A 19,671-nucleotide genomic window follows, 5' to 3' on the forward strand; every position below is an offset into this window, starting at 1 on the left:
CTTCTAGATATTAATGACCAAATGCTGTTTTTTCTTATTAATTTTTTTTTGGTAATGCTCATTTAACTGTAGGATCAGTGTATCTGGTTTTTACTTTCTCGGTTGACTATTTTTATTTTCTTTTAAACCTAAAAATGTTATCTCCTGCATGTGCTCTGAGATCCTACCTGCTATTATTACTGCTTGGAAAGAGTTTGAATTCTACTGTATAAATATAACCGCTTTCCTTTTTTTCAGTATAAATTGAGTCTCTGGAGAGACCCCAAATTCAGTCTCTTTGATGAGACCTTCTGTTCACATCTCATTAAAACAAAGCTACGAACTGGATTTCAGAAATAATTATGATAGCTGCATTTTTGCCTTTGTAGCCCTTGGGAGTCACACTTTTGTGGCAACGTGTGCTGGTGTTGCATAGAAAACAATACGAAAAACCAAACACAGCCAAGGGGAGGGGCGCCTCCTCTCAACTTCTTTTTCTTTTCTCTCCGCTTTGCCCACAACTTAGCAGGAATGTGAGTGAAAACTTTTACCTCTGAAAATGGCTTAGCCAGACAATGCTCTACATTATGAAGTGAAAAACAATCTTTTGTAAGTTTTACAAGTCTCTACAGTCAGGACAATACACAAATATTTCCAACAAAGGCAAAGAGATGCAAAATCAACGATCAATTAGTAGGTTAAAACTTTCACAAAAATATTACAGGAGATGCGTATGGTCATATGTACTGGTTTTCATTTCTTTACATTTAATTATATTACTAATAATTGTGTAAGATGTAGATACTATTGTCTTGACTTTTTAAAACATTATTATCTATGCCTTATCTTTTGTACAGTTACAATTAAAAGTGTGAGAATACTGACGGGAGTTACTCACTTTTCAAGAGAACCTTTTTCAATATTCATTGCTCCGTCGATTGGATCCAGTCCTTGTTCAGAAAATTGTTTCAAGGCACTTAAGGCCGCCTAAGAATGAAAACAAACACAGAGAACCATTCACTGACTTCAGTGTAATGAACAAGTAACTGTGAAAGAAAGCTGAAAGACTCTCGTTTTCATCAGTCTAAGTAAATTTTTTTTTGCATTGTTTAACAAAAGTACACTAGAAACTCTGCATGATCAGGCAGCAGCGTATATACATAACCAGAACTACAAGGGCTTTCAGTCTCCTGCCTTATCCCTTCTCCACAGTTTTGCAAAATCGTGATGTTTTATCTGCAAACATGGAAACACCTCGTATAAGCTTAAAATACTTCCATGGTGACTTTGCATAATTTCTCACGTTACTGAAACTACACATTCTCTTCCCTCGGGTGTGACATCCAAATTTTCCACCTTGAGTATTCTTTCCAAAGTGAGCATAAAGGTATTGTTTAAATTTATAGACATGTAGCCCCAGTGAAGGCACAGAATGTCCGCAGAGGAATGGACAGCAGGTCCTCGTGCAGACCGAGGGGATGGATGGTACGATGGGATCCTGAGAGAATGAGGATGGAGAGAAAGTTTGGGCTGGTCGTGCCCTGGGGAGGCAGGCCTGCTGGGCAGAGCCTCCGAGGTGTTGATAGGCTCGGGTGCGTGGGAAGCCACAGGGTGTGAACAGGCTGGTGGAGCCTTGCTGGATAGCTGGGAGGCACCAAAAATGCCATGCTGATAAGATCTACATAACTTGTTGACACTCTTGTGCATGTTCCAAACTGTTATTTCTTTAAGAATTTGGGTCTACCTCCCCTCCTCCAAGCCCGCCACTGCTGAGCGAGATTGGAAGGGCTCTGTTGAGTCTGAGATGGGTGTGAGCAGGCAGGGCTGTTTTCATCCTGGGGCATCCCGCTGGGTCACACTTGGGGCATCTGTGTCTTCTCAGCTGCCTTTGAAAACAAGCTAGTTCTTGGCAGTTTCCCAAACTTTTATCTGCCAAGAGCTCCTTTAGGGTAGCTAAGTGTATGATTTCCTTTAAATTTCTTTATTCAGAATATATTTTGGAGGTGTGATTTTTTTTTTTAGTTAATAGTCTTGTGAGGCTTACAGAAAACTTGGGCAGGTAGTACACAGAGTTCCCATATTCTTCCCTCCCCTAAATACAGTTTCCCCAATCATTAACATCTTGCATTGGTGTGGCACATTTGTTATAGCTGATAAACAAATATTGATAGCTTATCATTAACTGAAGTCCACAGTTTACATATGGGTTCACTCTGTGTGGTACATTCTATGGGTTTCAACAAATGTCTAATGGCATGTATCCACCATTAGAGTATTATACAAAATAGTTCCACAGCCCTAAAAATCCTCTGTGTCCCACCTATTCACCTCCCCCCATTCCCACCAGCCCCCTGGCAACCAGCAATCTTTTTACCATCGCTACAGTTTTGCCATATAGTAGTTGGGATCAGACAATATGTCACCTTTTCAGATTGGCTTTTTCACTTAGCAATGTATATTTGAAGCTCCTCTATGTTTTTTTTTTTTTTCTTTTGCGACTGAGTCTTGCTCTGTCACCCAGGCTGGAGTGCAGTGGCACAATCTGGGCTCACTGCAACCTCTGCCTACTGGGTTCAAGCGACTCTACTGCCTCAGCCTCCCAAGTAGCTGGGATTACAGGCGTGTACCACCACGCCCAGCTAATTTTTGTATTTTTAGTAGAGATGGGGCTTCACCATGTTGGCCATGCCATGTTGGCCATGTTGGTCTCGAACTCCTTACCTCAGGTGATCCACCCACCTCAGCCTCCCATAGTGCTGGGATACAGGCGTGAGCCACTGCACCTGGCCCCTCTGTCTTGTGAATGATATGGCTTTTCATAAATGAGCTTCATAGCTCCTTTCTTTTTACTGCTGAATAATGTCCCATCGCATGGACGTACCACAGTTTGTTTGCCCATTCACTTATTGAAGGACATCTTGATTGTTTCCAGTTTTTGGCAATTATGAATAAAACTGCTATAAACATCCATGTGTGGGATTTAATGTGTAATATTCATAATACTTTTTTCTTTCTTCTCTCTTGTTTTTCTATTGTTGCTTTTTAATCACAACTCCTATATCCAAGCAAAAGTTGGCATGTGTCCTTTCTTTTTCTTTAGATTACTCCTTCCTTTCGAATCTTTAAACTGGGCTTCCTAGGTCAGAGGTGCTAATGTGAGTGCCCACAAAGATCTGCAGCCGTGGCCCGGGCATCCCAAAACAGGGAGGATGTGGTGCCCAAGTCTCAGTAATCATCATAAGCTCTTTGGACCTGGAGCACTACAGGGAGAAGGTCAGTGATGCCACCCCATAGCTCCTGATCTTGGCCCATGCTCATGCTAGACAACAGCCAGGTGGGTTGTGGTGGGAGGTAGGCGTTAACTTCAGTGGGGTAGGAGCCGTGTGGCCATTTCCCTGGGTACTGTTATAGGTCGAATTGTGCTCTTCCCCCAAATTCATATGTTGAAGTCCTAACCCCCAATATCTCAGAATGTGGCCTTATTTAAAAATAGGGTTAGTACAGATGTAATTCGTTAAGATGAGGTCACACTGGAGTAGGGTAGGTCCCTGATCCAATATAACTGGTATCCTTATAAAAAAAGAAAACTGGAACACAGACCCACACAGGGAGAATGCCATGTAAGATGATGGCAGGGGCTGGAGTGATGCCGCAGCAGCCAAGAAACACCAAAGATTGCCAGCAAAGCACCCGAAGTGAGGAGAGGGGCCAGGAACAGATTCTCCCTCACAGCCTTCAGAAGGAACCAGCCCTGCCAGCATCTTGCTGTTGAACTTCTAGCCCCCCAGAACTGTGAGACAATACACTTCTGTTGATGAAGCCACTCAATTTGTAGTACTTTACTACAGCAGCTCCAGCAAACTATACAGGGACCTCATAGTTTCTCTTTAAGGATAGCGGAATCTCTCTCTCTCTCTCTCTCTCTCTCTCTCTCTCTCTCTCTCTCTCTCGTTTCCCTGTATTATTTTTTGTTATAAAAATAGTTTTTTGTTACAGAAAAGTCAGAATATATAGACAAGCTAAAAGAATGTAAAAAATATCCACAATCCTGCTCACCATTCACAATTTGGCGCATGTCTTTCCATATCACTTGCTTTTGTTTTTTCTCTTTTTTTTTTGAGACGGAGTTTCACTCTGTCACCCAGGCTGGAGTGCAGTGGTGTGATCTTGACTCACTGCAACCTCCACCTCCTGGGTTCAAGCAATTCTTGTACCTCAGCCTCCCGAGTACCTGGGATTACAGGTGTGAGCCACCATGCCCAGCTAATGTTTGTGCTTTTAGTAGATACTGGGTTGCAGGCTGGTCTTGAACTCTTGGCCTCAAGTGACCCACCCGCCTCAGCCTCCCAAAGTATTGGGATTACAGGCATGAGCCTCTGCCTCCAGCCTCCATATCACTTTCTATCCTCTCCCCATGTAGATCAAGTTATGATCTACAAACTTTAGCCTGGATCATATCTTAACACTGTAGGTAACCCGCTTTTTTTTTTCCATTGATAAATAATAATTGTACACATTCATGGGGTATGTAACAATGTTGCAATACACATAATGCATAGTGATCAGATCAAGGTAATTAGTACATCCATCATCTCAAACATTTATCATTCCTTTTTGTTGGGTTCATACAATATTCTCCTTCTAGCTGTTTGAAACTATGTAACATATTATTGTTAATTATAGTCATTCTACAGTGGTATAGAGCACTAGAACTTATTCCTCATATCTAGCTATAATTTTGTATCCTTTAATAAATTTCTCCCTATCCCTCTCTTCCCCCTACCCTTCCTAGCCTCTAATATCCTCTGCTCTACTTTTTACTTCTATAAGATAAACTTTTTTAGCTTCCACAAATGAGCAAGAACAAGTGGTGTTTAACTTTCTGTGCCCTGCTCATTTCACTTAATGTTCACCCAGTTCCATCCACATGGCCATAAATGACAGGATTTCATTCTTTTTTATGGCTAAGTAGTATTCCATTGGGTACATATGTCCTGGCTTTTGTCCACTCATCTGTTGTGTGCTCTTTTCATTGAATGTGTGCAGTTTTCTGTATCAACAGAAACATTTTGATAGCATCATTTCTCATGACTGCACAGTATCCTGTCGACTTTATATGTCCTTGTAGGTTTAGCCAGTCCTACTGTTGGACATTTAGACCAGTTCAAATTTTTAAGCTGTGATCAACACTGCACCAAACTTCCTATTAGTTCAATCTTTGTGTATCATCTCAATACTTTCCTTATGATAAATTCCTAAAATTGCATTTCTGAGCCAAAGATGATGCCCATTTTTAAAGATTTTTTTTTTTTTTTTTTAATTTTTTTTTTAGATGGAGTTTCACTCTTGTTGCCCAGGCTGGAGTGCAATGGTGTGATCTTGGCTCACTGCAACCTCCGCCTCCTGGGTTCAAGCGATTCTCCTGCCTCAGCCTCCCGAGTAGCTGGTATTACAGGCGTGCACCGCCATGCCAGGTTACTTTTGTGTTTTTAGTAGAGACAGGGTTTCTCCATGTTGGTCAGGCTGGTCTCAAACTCCTGACCTGAGGTGATCTGCCTGCCTCAGCTTCCCAAAGTGCTGGGATTACAGGTGTGAGCCACCGCGCCCAGCCTTAAAGATGTTAATATGAGCTCTCCATCCACCCTTGGAGAGGTCGTGCTGGCAGCAGCAGTGGGAGGAGGGTGTTACTCTAGGTGCTTCTGGAACTACCTCTCAGAACCATTTTGTGGGTCAGAGAAGCAAACCAGTTTTGTCATCTTTTGACCCCACCTTATTTTAATGTGTTCATCCTGGTTGTTGACTTTCTTCACTAGAGTTGGCTTTGTCTGAAGTTTTGCTGTTTTCAAAAATTAAACTCACCCTCAAAAGACTGAGGTTTGGACAGTTTTCCCCACCCTCCCTGCAAGAAAGGAATTCACAGAGGAATTTGACTCTCATGGAGCTTTGATTCAGTGACTCAGGTCCTTTTAAGTCCTGAAATGCTGAGGCGGCTATGCTGAGGGCAGTGCACGTGCCCACGGGCTGTGTCCCTCAACCGGGGCCTGCTGTCCCACCTCACACATGCGCGTGGGGCACTGAAGGCCAGGCTCACTCACTTGTAGGATCCAAGGACCAATCCATGCCAGACCTTTTTCCAGATATTCCCAATTTCATGGAGTGGGCACATGAACTTGGAGTTTTTTGTATATTCAACAATTTGAACAAATGACCAGCTATTTTTTCTTCTGATCCATTAAAATGTGAATTATTGGCCTAAATTCTGAAATTTATGAATTTTTTCCAAAGTGGACAATTACATTTGAAATTTTATTATTTTTTGTAACATAATGATAAATTATTTAACATTTTCTGTGATGAGAACATTTGAAATATACTCTCGGAGCAATATCGAAATGTACAGTACTCAACTATTAGCTATATTCACCACATTGTGCAGATGTCCAAAAAAATCAAACTTAATCCTTTTTATCTAACTGAGACTTGGTACCCTTTGACTACCATCTTCCCATTCCACCTCCCCCCAGCCTCTGTACCCACCCCTGTACTCTCTGCTTCTGTGAGTTCAATTGTTTTATATCCCACATGTAAGTGAGAACATGTGGTATTTGTCCATGTTTGGCATATTTCACTTAGCATAATGTTCTCCAGTTCTATCCATGTTGTTGCAGATGACATAATTTCTTCCTTTTTAAAAGCTGACTAGTATTCCATTGTGTCTATCTACCACATTTTCTTTATCCATTCATCCTTTAATGGACATTTAGGTTGATTCCACATCTTTGCTATTGTGAATATTGTTGCAATAAATATGAGGGTGCAAATATCTCTTGACATACAGATTTCAAACGTTTTAGGTAAATATCCAGATGTAGCAGTGCTGGATCCCAAAAGCACTATCACAGAGGGCTACTGAGAGCCAGGAAATGGAACTTTGCAATGCGATACTGCTGAATGGGGTTCCTAAGAGCTCTGGGGCTTCTCAGTCCTGTTTTATTCCTAGCAAGGGCAAAACAACAACTAAAAACAATTTTTAAAAAATCTTTCAAGACATCGTTTTTAGGCTACTTGTAGCCTGTTTTAACTAGGTACATTGGGAATACTTGGTTCTTAGTGTGGCCTGAATACCAGAACCAAATGACCTGCTTCGCCCAGTCCAGGACCCACGGCACCTGATCTCTTCCATCTGAAGAGAGCTGCATATTTGAGACAAAGGCCAGGCCTCAGGGAGCAGCTTCGGTGTTTTAGCTCTTGCAAAATCTCCTGGATGATTTTATCCACATGCCAGGCAGGTCCCCCGTGTGCTGTCAAAACGATCGTCATCCCTCCAAGAATGTCCTAGAGTCTGGAATGGCGGCGTGCTCTCTCACCTGATGCCACGAACGGATTTTCAGAATTCTTGCGTGACTGCTCTCCTCCACAGGTATGCTTAAAGGCTTCCAAGGGGCAGTCCCTTATCTACCTGATCAGATAACTCAACCCACATCTCACTGATAACCGTGAATACAATAGCTTATAAGTATGAGGGGGATTTCTTTTCAATTTATAAGAGGCAGTGGTGACCGATTTATCTTAACCTACGTAAACAGTAATAGCTACCATTTGATGAACATCACCCCGCCATTGTCATGGGTCTGGCCCTTTACCTGCCATGACCTGAGTTATTATCACAGCCCTTGTGAGATAGTTCCTACCCATAAGGAAACAGAGGCTCAGAGGATTCAGTAACCTACTTAAGGTCACACAGCTAGTAAAGGGCAGAGCAGAGATTTGAAACCAACCTATACTCTTGCTCAGGTCTCTTTTTTTTTTTTTTTTTTTTTTTCTTTTTTGAGACAGAGTCTCACTCTGTTGCTCAGGCTGGAGTGCAGTGCTGCGATCATGGCTTGCTGCAGCCTACACCTCCCAAGCTCAAGCGATTCTCCCACTTCAGCCTCTCAAGTAGCTGGGACTACAGGCAGGTACCACCATACGTGGCTAATTTTTTTTTTTTTATTTTTAGTAGAGACAAAGTCCTGCTATGTCACCAGGCTGGTCTCAAACTCCCAAGCTCAAGCAATCTTCCCACCTCGGCCTTTCAAAGTGCTGGGATCACAGGTGTGGCTCATGTCTCCTTATTTCCACCAAATTTAAAACCACTCACATTCAACATACCCGATTTCAGCAGAGCTTCTTTTAATATTAATATTTCAAAATCACTCATTACCTCTTCCATACTCATTCGATTGTTTCTCACAAATAATTACTTGAGGTAAGCTCATAAAGCTCATAAAGTTATCTCCATCTTCTAGAAAAGGGGTGGATTGTTTTGCGGGGAGCACACAGTTTGCCGTCGGCAGTCCGCTCCCAGCCCTGGGTTGACTTCCGAAGCTTCACTTATAGCACTTCTGTAACACTTGCAATTTTGGCTAAAACTAAATGACTAGAGTAATTATTTTGTTACTTGGGTTTTGTTACCCAATGACCACAGACAAGACTACTGGATTCTCCATTTCTTTACATTCTGAGTGTCTTGTTCCCTCCTCCATTTCTCTGAAAATTCTTTTTCATTTCTTACTTTCCTGTGGTTTCTGGCAGGAGGGAAAAGCCCCAGGGTTTAGCTGGGCTTGTGGCATGTAGGATGCTGCAGTGAGAAGAGGCACTGGGATTGCAAAGGTGAAGCGAACAAAAATCAAGGGTGAAGGGTTTAACTGTGATGTACAGACAGCAACAAGCTCAGTATGTTCAGGAAAACAGAGTGGGCAGGGCCTGCCGACCAGGTACCCCTCTCACAGGTATGGACAGAACCCTCAGAGCGGCTGCCTCCCTGCTCAACATGAGCTCAAGGAATCAGGGCTCTCCTCCCACACTTCATCACCCCTTATTTTCCCAGAAACAACACTTTACAGATTAAAGAATGCTATGGAAAGAGATGAGTTTGCTTCTCTTGCCACAGGAAAACATCCACAATAGGATCATGCCAATACCTGTAAGAGCCACACTACCTTTAGCGAGACCCAAGTATATACTGAAGTCGGCAAGCAGAATGAACTTTTGCTATCAGATCGATGATTTCAAAGAACATATAATGCAGTGGCTTTGTGAACAAACACTAAAATTTAACAGTCCACAAAAATGTTTTACTGCATACCTCCAAACCTGTTCAGAAGAAGGTAAAATCAACAATATCCTCAGGCTGAAACTACTCTAACAGAATAAATTGTTAACTTGCTACAGGCCAGTTGCTTTAAAAATTCAAAACATTATAAATATGCTACATAATATCAAAAGACACTTTGGAGTGAACAAAAAATCAAATAACCTTCTTTTGGAAAACATACTTGAAGCCTGATTAAGAAGCAAGCTCTAAACTTTATGTTTACTGAGAGGGTAAATTGATAATGAGGTGTTTAAATCCTACCATCTGCAGTTCACTTTCAGCATGGACAATTTGCTGTGTAGTAAGTGTAAACTAATATTGGGGAGTTGTGGGAAGGAGGCAAATCTGGGTTCCTTAATGAGGAACATCCTGAGTGATGCTCAAATCCAAGCTGTGTAACTTCCCACACGCCACGGATTAGAGAATTTCAAAGATACACTAACATAAGTATCCAGAACGCTCCATAAGTCTTTGGCCATAAACAAACGGACAACTAAATGATTTCATTTCCAAGGTCAGAAGATGTTTTCCTAGCAAATCAAAACAAACACATTTAGCATCTACTTGTATGTTACCACAGCCTACTAACTGGAATCTTAAATTCAGCTTTATGACAATATGTTCTGGGATTTAAAAAAAAGAAATAAAAGGCACATCTAAAGCAATAAATTTAGCTTCGTTTGAAGAAGAAAAATTAAAGAAGCATTTTAGAGAAGTGGATGACATTTACTTTCCTTATTCCTGTCTTTTCAGGTCAACACAGTCATTTGCATGTGACTGTGTATGTGTGTCTGTGTGTGTGTGTCTGTCCCTTAGGGGAAAGCATCTGCATAGATACAAGAAATATTTTTGTCCCCCAAAGGTTTTACAACTGTTTTGTGAGTAAAGCCCCACAGGTTTTAGAACAGATGTCCCTACCATTTCATGTATCGCTTGTTTTGTACGTAGTTATAGCAATGCCAGAAACATGATGCCAATAAGATACTTTTCATGCCTATTTGTTGGCGTGGGTTCGCGCGTGTGCGTGCCTGGGTGTGTGCGTGTGGACTCACAGAACGGAAGTGGGTCCAGTCATTTCTGTAATTTCTAACTTTCCTCTTGTCAATTAGCAATATGCAAATATGTTGAAACCAGCCCTGCTTCCTTCTTCAGGATTAAACAGTTTGTAACGACAACGTAGCAGCATTTGGCCATTCTCTGAGAGAGAACGGCAGTCTTCATTAGCAAAATATGGACTTATCCCCTTGTGACACGTAGTTCTTTGTGGAGTCTCTAAGCATTCATGCCCAATGGATCTTTTTATTTTCTCTTTTTCCATTTCAGTCTTTCCCCACCGAGGTCATATTCTGGTTCCCAGAAATAGACAAGTAGTTTCCATTAAAGTCGATGGTAACCAAACATGTCTAAATGTGGCCTTCATTTCTGAAGCATTCAAAGTTGGGTTTGTTTTGCCTTTTCTCCCTGAAAAGCTTGTTCATGTTGAACTCCTGGGAGCTGATCTAATGGCTAGATTCACCTCAGAATGCACACAGTAGTCATATATGCAGTTAATTAAATCCATGTCCTTTCACAAGGAAATGAGAGGTTTCAAATGTAAATGTCTTCATCTGCAGTTGAGTATTTTCCTAATTTCTCATCCCAACAATCTCTGATACTGAATCTTGTATTAAATAATCAAAATAACTGAAAAATCAGAAGGTTCTTCAATAAGCTTGAAAGTTTATTGCCCAAAGTATGTGATATTAATGTTTCTAAGTTATCCTTTTCTTTCTTTGAAAGATCTGTAATTAAATACCATGTCTCTTTTTATATGAAATAAGAGAAACCAAAAAGAGATTTGTATATTTCTAAACTTACCACGTTACAATAGGCTCTTCAGTCTATTACATTTCAGATGAATCAATGATATGACTCTTTTACATTAAAAAAGGATTGTATTGAGCTTGAATTAACCCAGTTGCTGCCCTGTTTTCTAATAATTTCATTATAGCCTGCACTTTTTATTCATGCTTCCACAATCCTATCAGTTCAGGTAATTTCCATAAAATTGGTACTTTCTAAAATGGCTTACCCTCGGAACAAAGGAGTGTCTGCCTGCTAAGGTGATGGTTAGTCGTAAAAGAAATAGAGGAGTAGGTGGTCGGAGAGACACACAGATTTTAGACAGTTGCCTAAGATGAAGAACAGGTGTTTTAACTCTAGAATTTGGGGAATTCATTTAAAATTGAGCACTGAAATCACAGACCTAGCCACCACCTTTACGTCTGCAGTTAGGCTCTTAGATGGGTGATGGCGTAGCTGCTAGCCTTGACAACAATGCAGAGGGGAAGTGACAGCAGGAGTAACTGCACAGAATGTGCTCTGTGCTTGGAACAAACGTTGAGTGCATTGTCCTCGCTACTAGGCCTTCCTCTAACCAGGCTGTTCTCCTCATATTATTCCTTTTCAAATTTCTGGGTTTTGTCTTTTATTTAATTTTTTTTTCTTTTTTTTTGGGCGGGGGACGGAGTCTTGCTCTGTTGCCACGCTGGAGTGCGGTGGTGCAATCTCGGCTAACTGGAACCTCCGCCTCCTGGGTTCAAGCGATTCTTCTGCCTCAGCCTTCTGAGTAGCTGGGACTACAGGCATGCACCACCATGCCCAGCTAAGTTTTTGTCTTTTCAGTAGAGACAGGGTTTCACCATGTTGGCCAGAATGGTCTCGATCTCCTGACCTTGTGATCCGTCCACCTCGGCCTCCCAAAGTGCTGGGATTAAAGGCGTGAGCCACCGCGCCCGGCCTTTTTTTTTTAACAGAGTCTGCCTCTGTTGCCCAGGCTGGAGTGCAGTGGCATGATATCAGCCTCCCGAGTAGCTGGGATTACAGGTGTGCATCACTATGCCTGGGTAATTTTTGTGTTTTTAGTAGAGACGTGGTTTCGCCATGTTGGCCAGGCTGGTCTCAAGCTCCTGGGCTCAAGCGATCCATCCGCCCCAGCTGCCCAAAGTGTTGGGATTACAGGCATGAGCCACTATGCCTGGCCTATTTAATTATTTTTTATTCTCTCTTGAGTCCCCTTTGTCACAGGGCTTACTGAAACAGAGCTGTGGGCACACCACCTGCTGCTGAGGCACGTGTCCACACGGCAGGCTCACTCTGTGTGGCAGGCAGAATCATAGCCCCCCAGATGCCCATGTCCTAATCCTCAGCGCCTGTGAACACGTTACTTCCCATGGAAAAAGGGACTCTGCACATGAGACGAAGGTACGAATGTTGACGTGGAAAGGTTAGCCTTGGGTTCTCCTGGGGTCCGCTGCAATGACACAAGTGCTTAAAATCAGAGAACATTTCCTGACTGTGGTCAGAGACAAAGATGTGGCTAGGGATGAAGGGTCCAAGAAAGGCAATGTTGCTGGTTTTGAAGATGGAGGAAGGGGGCTTTCAGCTTCTGAAGGCTACTCACATTCCTTGACTCAATACAAAGAATGTGAGTGGCCTCTAGAAGCTGAAAAAGGGAAGGAGGTGGATTCTCCCGTAGAATCTCCAAAAAGGCACTGCTGACTCCTGATTTTAGCCCAGTGAAATTCCTGTCTGACTTCTGGCCTACAGAACTCCAAGATCTCATATTTGTGTTGTTTTAATCCACTAGGTCTGTGGCAATTTGTTAAGGCAGCAAGAGAAATCGAATACACTCTCCCTGTCACCTGAACAAGGAAGGGAGAGGGCTTCCTATGTGGACTCTGTTAGACCTGGATTAAAACTCCAGCTTTACTGCAGACCAGCTGTGTGTCCTTATGCAAGTCATTTTATCTCTCTGAGCCTCTTTTTCATCATATGTAAGCTGAATCCGGTACATGAATGCACCAGATTATTTGAGAGGTAAATGCCTTGACCATAGTGGTGTTTAATAAATGAGGGCTTTCATTACACATCTTTCTCTCTTGAGTCCAACATCCAGTCATGAAATTCTTTACACTCCCTTTCTCACTTCATGTTAATTTAAGTTCAATTTCCTTTATATTTTTCCTCATTCCTTCAGCCCATTGCTGTCTCACTGGTCTTCCTAAGAGAACCCTACCATGAAGCCACTCTCTCAATCAAAAGCCATTAATAACTCCCACCCCTGGAATCACATTCCATATCTTGGCCCAGCATTCAAGGCCCCTATTGGCTGGCCCCATTCTACCTTGTAACCTCATTGAGTGCCAGTCCATTTCCCAGAGTGTGAACCCCAACCCAGGAGACCAGTCCCTAGCCTCAGGAACACCTGGCAGATGTCAGCGTTATCCATAAGCTCCCTGGCCAGCTGGTGTGGAGATGCCCCTGCTGGACCTTCTGCCCTGCTGAGGTTGGTCTGCCCACTGTCTCCACACCTTTGCCCCTGCAGTCTCTTCTGCTTCTCCAGGTGGACGTCCCTAATTTCCCGCCTATCTCTGTCTGGGTTCCTAACAGTGCTTGCCATTTGCCTCTCTAAACTGTGAGTCGCCTTTGATGTGTTTGCGTCTTGTCTCCCAGGTAGCTGGGAAATCCTTGGCTGGTGGGGCCCCTTCCCTCTTTGAAATCTCCACAGTGTGTCTACAGACCATCCTCAAAAAATATTCCTCAGCTGATGACCCATCCACTTCTATCTGAAGTTCCCCCGGGAAGACAGATGCTCGCAGACAGGGGTCTTATTCTGTTCTCTCTGTTCTCAGAGCCAGCATCTTGCCCCAGTTGGCTTTCCTCTCTGCAGGTAGCGCTCCATATTTCTCCCCGCCTCTGACACACCCCTCCACCCCACCTTTGGGCTCTGCGGCCAAAATGCAAGAGGATAAAAAGTCCCAGGAAGCAGGACTGGGTTGTATCTATCTGTCTGAGAGAAATGTTCCTGCCCCAGAATTTACCTCCAAGGAATATGGAGAATAGTTACTGTCTTTCTAAGATGTCAGTCATTTGAGATCTCAATCATCCATCATCTTTGAGGTCTGAAACAAGTGTTTTGCCCTCTTCAGGCCAGTCTGGGGTCTGCAAAGGAGATGCCTGGGAAACCTTATCTGGGAGGACTCCACAATTGGGGTTTTGCCTAAGACCTTGGTGGCGGCATATCCTGAACCAGAGGGACCCGAGCGGAGCGCCTCTCACCTGGGAGGAGCCTGGCTCTGCAGGGCAATCATGGCTGAGTTCTGCCTCCACCCCTCACCCCTCACCGCTGGGAAGGTCCCTTTGAGATGTCTTGGTTCTTTGATATTCAACTCCAACAAAAATGTGAAGCATTCCTGCTGAACATGGGCACAGACAGCTCTACTTAGGAATTCCATTTTGGTTTGAGTAAGCAATTGATAAAACCTTACATTACGGTTATTTCATCACTTTTGCTGCACTTAGCATATTCCCGGATTGCATGTGGGAGGGCTGGGGAGAGGGGGTGATGGTCAAACAAGATAACCTTTGAAGTTCTGTTTAATTCTGAATATTGGTTTTATTGAAATAGAGGCCCCAGCATAAAAGATGGTAAAGGCACGTTCTCTCAGTGGGTGAGGGATGCAGTGAGCCTCATGTTTTTCCTGGGACATATGGTGGCCATCCTAGTGGTGGGATGACAGCAAAGATGGAGCCAGAACAGACCTTAGCTCTGTTCCACATGTGTCTCCTTAACTTCTTACAACGGATTTTACACATATATTTATCTATTTATATTTTTCAACGTTTAAAAATAAAAGTTCTAAATCTTTGCAAAAGTACAAAGGATAATAATACACTGAAGCTCCCTCATCCATCACCCAGATGAATTATCAGTATTTTGCCAATCTTTTATTTATTTATTTATTTATTTAGAGACAGAGTCTCACTCTGTCGCCCAGGCTGGAGTGCAGTGGCGTGATCTCGGCTCACTGCAACCTCCACCTCCTGGGTTCAAGCGATTCTCCTGCTTCTGCTTCCCGAGTAGCTGGGATTTCAGGCATGCACCACCACACCCAGCTGATTTTTATATTTTCAGTAGAGACAGGTTTTCACCATGTTGGCCGGGCTGGTCTCAAACTCCTGACCTCAGGTGGTCTGCCCACCTTGGCCTCCCAAAGTGCTGGGAATACAGGTGTGAGCCACCGTGCCCGGCCTATTTTGCCAATCTTGTTTCAGGTGTCTCACTCCATGTTTTTCCTGTAATATTCCAAATCAAATATCAGGTAAAGATACATGCCATTAATACACTTAACAATATTAATTCTAAATCCTTTATATCATCTAAATACCTATGTGAACATTTCCTTGATAGTCTCGACAACGTCCTTTAAAGTCAGTTTTTGAATCTACATCCTGACAGTTCACACACTGTATTTGATTGATCCTTTAAGATCTAGGAGTCCTGTGGTGTGCAGGATAATGGCCCCCAAAGATGCCCATGTCCTAATCCATGTCACCTGTGATATGTTACTTTATCTGGCAAGGGGACTTTGCAGATAGCATCAGGTTAAGCACCTGGAGATGGGACAAGTAGCCAGGATTACCCAGGTGGGCCCAATCTAATCACACAAGTGCTTAAAATTAAAGAACCTTTCCCAGCTGAAGGCAGAGATAGAGACATGATGATCGGAGAAGGGTGTGAGGGATGGGTCATTACTGGCTCTGAACACGGAGGAAGGGGCCATGAACCCAGGAATGCGGTGGCCACTAGAAGCTGGAAAGGCTAGGAGATGGCTTCTCCCCTAGAGCCTCCAGAAAGGAACTCAGCCCTGGGGACACCTCAATAGCTCCAGTGAGCCCATGGGAGACTTCTGACCTCCAGAACTGCAAGATCACACATTGGTGTTAGTTTAAACCACCACATTTGTGGCAATTTGTCACCACAGCCATGGAAAAATGAATATACATCTTTTAAAGGGGGACTGAAAGTCACACTGAGGTGTAAGGTTGGTGTTGGGCCCAGGGAAAGGTGAGGGTCTGGCTGAGATGCCTGGGGAGGGGAGGCTGGGCCTGAGAAGAGAGGCCTAGGTGCCAGGGGGCCCTTAGTTGCCTCTGGCCACTCCCGACAGGCCAGTCAGGCAAGAAGAGAAGAGCCTGCCCTCCTGCTGCAGCGGCCTCTTCACAGCAGGATCGGGCCGCCTCCCACCTACACCCTTCAGCAGCCTCCCCTGCCCTTGGAAGGCGATCACACCTCTTCCGAGGGCCCCCGCACCATGACCCCTTCACTCCTCTGCTCTGTGCTGGGCTCTTCTGTCCCTCTGCTGGGACAAGCTCCTTCCTGCCTCAGGGATTCCCGCTGGCTGGTCCCTCCGGCCATCCCTTCTCCACGGGCTGCTCATCAGCTCCAGGTCTCAGCTCCAGGGAGGCCTCCCCCGACCGCTCTGTCTGGAGTGTGCCCCCCAACAAATCACAGGACTGTGCTTATTTCCCTCATGGCACTGGTCTCGGTCTGTCATTATTTCCTTGAAGGACGGGCCTGGCCTGTCTGACTCACCACTGGGGTATGGACACGCATTCAACAAATACTCATGGAGAACCAGGCACCATGCCGGGCGCTAACAGACAGTCACCACCTTTCCATGGCATGCGTCCCAGCAGGGAGACAGGCAGGACAGCAATGGCAGTGGAACCAGATGACTGTGAGGAAAGGACATACACCAATGACATCAAGAGGTGGTGCTCAAGTCGCCCTGGAGGAAATGGAGGTGTCCCAGAGAGGCAGCATTTGGGGTGAGCCACAGGGAGCTGGGGCACGAAGCCACTCAGATTGGCTGCAGCCACCAGGCCGAGTGGGAATCGAGGGCGCAGTGAGTGTCCCCGGCAGTTTCAAAGCCGTGGTGTAGTAAAGGGCAGTGCCTTATTCTGGGGAAGGCTGGGCCAAACCCAAGGAGTGGAAGCTGCAGGCAAACGGATTCGGGCTCAAAACAGGAAGGAACCTTGTGTCCAGCGAGGGCAGCTAGATGTTAAGACTGGGTGACGCCCACTGCCTTGGGCCAAATGTCAGATGGGAGGCAGGTAGCTGTGTAGGCCTCTCATCTTTCAGGCTCCCTGATACTCAGAGTTAGTCCCGCTCAGGGAGACAAAGCCACACAGGTCAACAGCACCAGCAAACTTGCAACGTGAGAAGGGCTATCGGAGAGGGGGCGTTTAGAACTACCTAATGTGCGGGGAGCTTGGTTTGCTGGTAAAAGCTGTCTTCCCTCCCACTGTAAGGAGACACATTTGGACCTGAGCTTCACCACTGGTCATGTGAGAAAGCCTCTATACCTGGTTCCTCAATGTCTCCGTTTAGAAGATTGCATCAGCAAAACCATCCTACCATGGGGATTAACTGATGGATATGTCTGGACTTCCTGGGGGGTTCTCCATGGACAGTATTGTGCTGGTAAATATTTAACAACTGACTCTTGGTGGGGGGAAAATCCCTAAGTGTAGCATCTGTTGACACCTCCACCCTGGCTATCGATACGCAGCTGGGAAGACGTGTGCACAGCTGGCACCGTGAGCTGGCAGGAGCTGCTCCAGCACCCCCATTGCATGCAAAAGTCAAGCACCATCTCCAGCTCCCTGAATCTTGTATGGAGGCAGGACAGCAAGCTGGTTAAGAGGCTGAGATTTGATCGGGCGTGGTGGCTCCGCCTGTAATCCCAACACTTTGGGAGGCTGAGGCGGGCAGATCACTTGAGGTGAGGAGTTCGAGACCAGCCTGGCCAACATGGTGAAACCCCGGCTCTACTGAAAAATACAAAGATTAACCTCACATGGTGGTGAATGCCTGTAATCCCAGCTACTCAAGAGCTTAAGGCAGGAGAATTGCTTGAACCCGGCAGGTGGAGGCTGCAGTGACAGAGGTGGGAAAGAGGCTGAGATTGGCAGCTGAACAAACTTGGGCTCAATGAGCAGCTCCAACTCTTACCAGTCATATGACCTTGAGCTAGTACAAATCTCAGTTAGTAAATAGGAAAGCATCTTCTGCTGATGAAGCCTTCATTCTAAGGACTTGCCATCTCCTAACTCACTTAATCTTCACAGTAACCACAAGTTGGTTTGACTCTCATTCGCAATTAAAGATGAGGAGACGGAGATGTAGAGGAAGTCATTTGTACAAGGCCACATGACTTGCTCCTGATAGATCTGGAATGTGGACTCAGGCAGCCTGGTTCTGGAGCTGAATTCTGAACTACCTATATCATCCCACCTCAGTCCAGTGAGAGAATGTGTCACCTGAGTGCTCAAGATACAGCACCAGCCTGGCCAAGTCCAGGAGCCTCTTAAGAGCGAAGCTCAGGGTGCAGGACCTGAAAGGGTGTTAATCAGCCGCTTCCATTTTTTTCTTAATATGGGAAGACTAGGTTTTGCTTGGCTTCTGAAAACCACTGTCATCTTGCTTTTCCTCCTACTTTAGCTCTTAGTCTCCTCTGCCGCTGGCTTTTCCTTCTTCCTGACTTTTCAAGCCCATCCTTGGACCTCTTATCTTCTCCATCAAAATTTTCTCCCTAGATGATTTTACTGAGGCCAATGGCTTAAATCCCTTATAAATACTGATAGCTCTAAATCCCTATCTTTAGCCTGACCTCCTGCCCTAGAATTCACATGTTGAACTGCCTAGTGGATTTCTCCACTTAGATGTCTAATAAGCATTTCAAACCTGCCCGAAATGAAACTTGATGACCACCCCCAAACCACTCTTCCCCGAGGAAATGGTGTCCCTGTTCCACCAGTTGCTCAGGCAAAAACCCTAGCAATCAGCCTCGCTTGCTTCCATTGTCTCTCATCTCCCACATCAAACCCATTAGCAAGTTCTGTTGGTTCTTTTTTGAAATGTACTCGGAGCCTACTTCTCACCACCTGCTCTGCTACGGTTCTAGCCCAAGCCACTGTCAGTCTCTCCCGGAGACACAAGCTGTACCTTCCCAACTTGCACCCCTGTGTCCATCCCTGCTCACTCAAAGCAACCCTTTGCAAACATCCAGAGTGATTTTTTTGAAATGTAAATAAGAACCAGTCACTACCCTATTCAAATCCTCCAGGGGCTTCTCATTTCTCTTAGAACAAAACCCAGACTCCTGACTACAGCCCCAAAGCCCTACATGATCCTACCCCATTTACAACTCCAGGCTCATTATCTACCTGGTGCTCCCAGCCCCCAGATCTCCAGCACATCAGCCTCTTGGCTCTTTTTAGAACTCCCTGAGTTAACTCCTGTCTCAAGGACTTTCCTGTGCTTTTCCTTAGACTGGAGACACCCCTCCCAGTTCACATGGCTCACTCGCTTCATCCAGGTATCTTCTCCAATGTCCCCTCCTTGTGACCCCTGGATCTAAAGGAGTCAAACCACCCCACTCCTACCCTTATATTCTCATAGCTCCTCACACTGCCTCAGTTTTGGCAAGATTTCATTAAAATTTTATTGATGCTTAAAATTATATTATATATTTAACCATTTACTTGTTTAGTATCTGCGTCTTCCATTAGCAAGTAAGTTCTGGCCAGGCGCGGTGGCTCACGCCTGTAATCCCAGCACTTTGGGAGGCCGAGGCAGGCGGATCACCTGAGGTTGGGAGTTCGAGACCAGCCTGGTCAACGTAGTGAAACCCCATCTCTACTAAAAATACAAAAATTAGCTGGGTGTGGTG

General features: G+C 44.7%; 1 protein-coding gene across 31 annotated transcripts in view; it reads right to left on the minus strand.

Annotated features, from left to right (window-relative positions):
* Window positions 1–19,671, minus strand: part of STAU2 (staufen double-stranded RNA binding protein 2) — a 332,176-nt gene that overhangs the window by 1,364 nt on the left and 311,141 nt on the right. For all 31 annotated transcript variants that reach the window (XM_028852747.2, XM_077943823.1, XM_077943834.1 and 28 more), the window contains one exon: window positions 878–966. In XM_028852747.2, the coding sequence (XP_028708580.2) occupies window positions 878–966 (89 nt within the window). The remainder of the gene's footprint in view (window positions 1–877; window positions 967–19,671) is intronic.

This window comes from Macaca mulatta, chromosome 8 (assembly GCF_049350105.2).
Source record: "Macaca mulatta isolate MMU2019108-1 chromosome 8, T2T-MMU8v2.0, whole genome shotgun sequence".
Lineage (NCBI taxonomy): Eukaryota > Metazoa > Chordata > Mammalia > Primates > Cercopithecidae > Macaca > Macaca mulatta.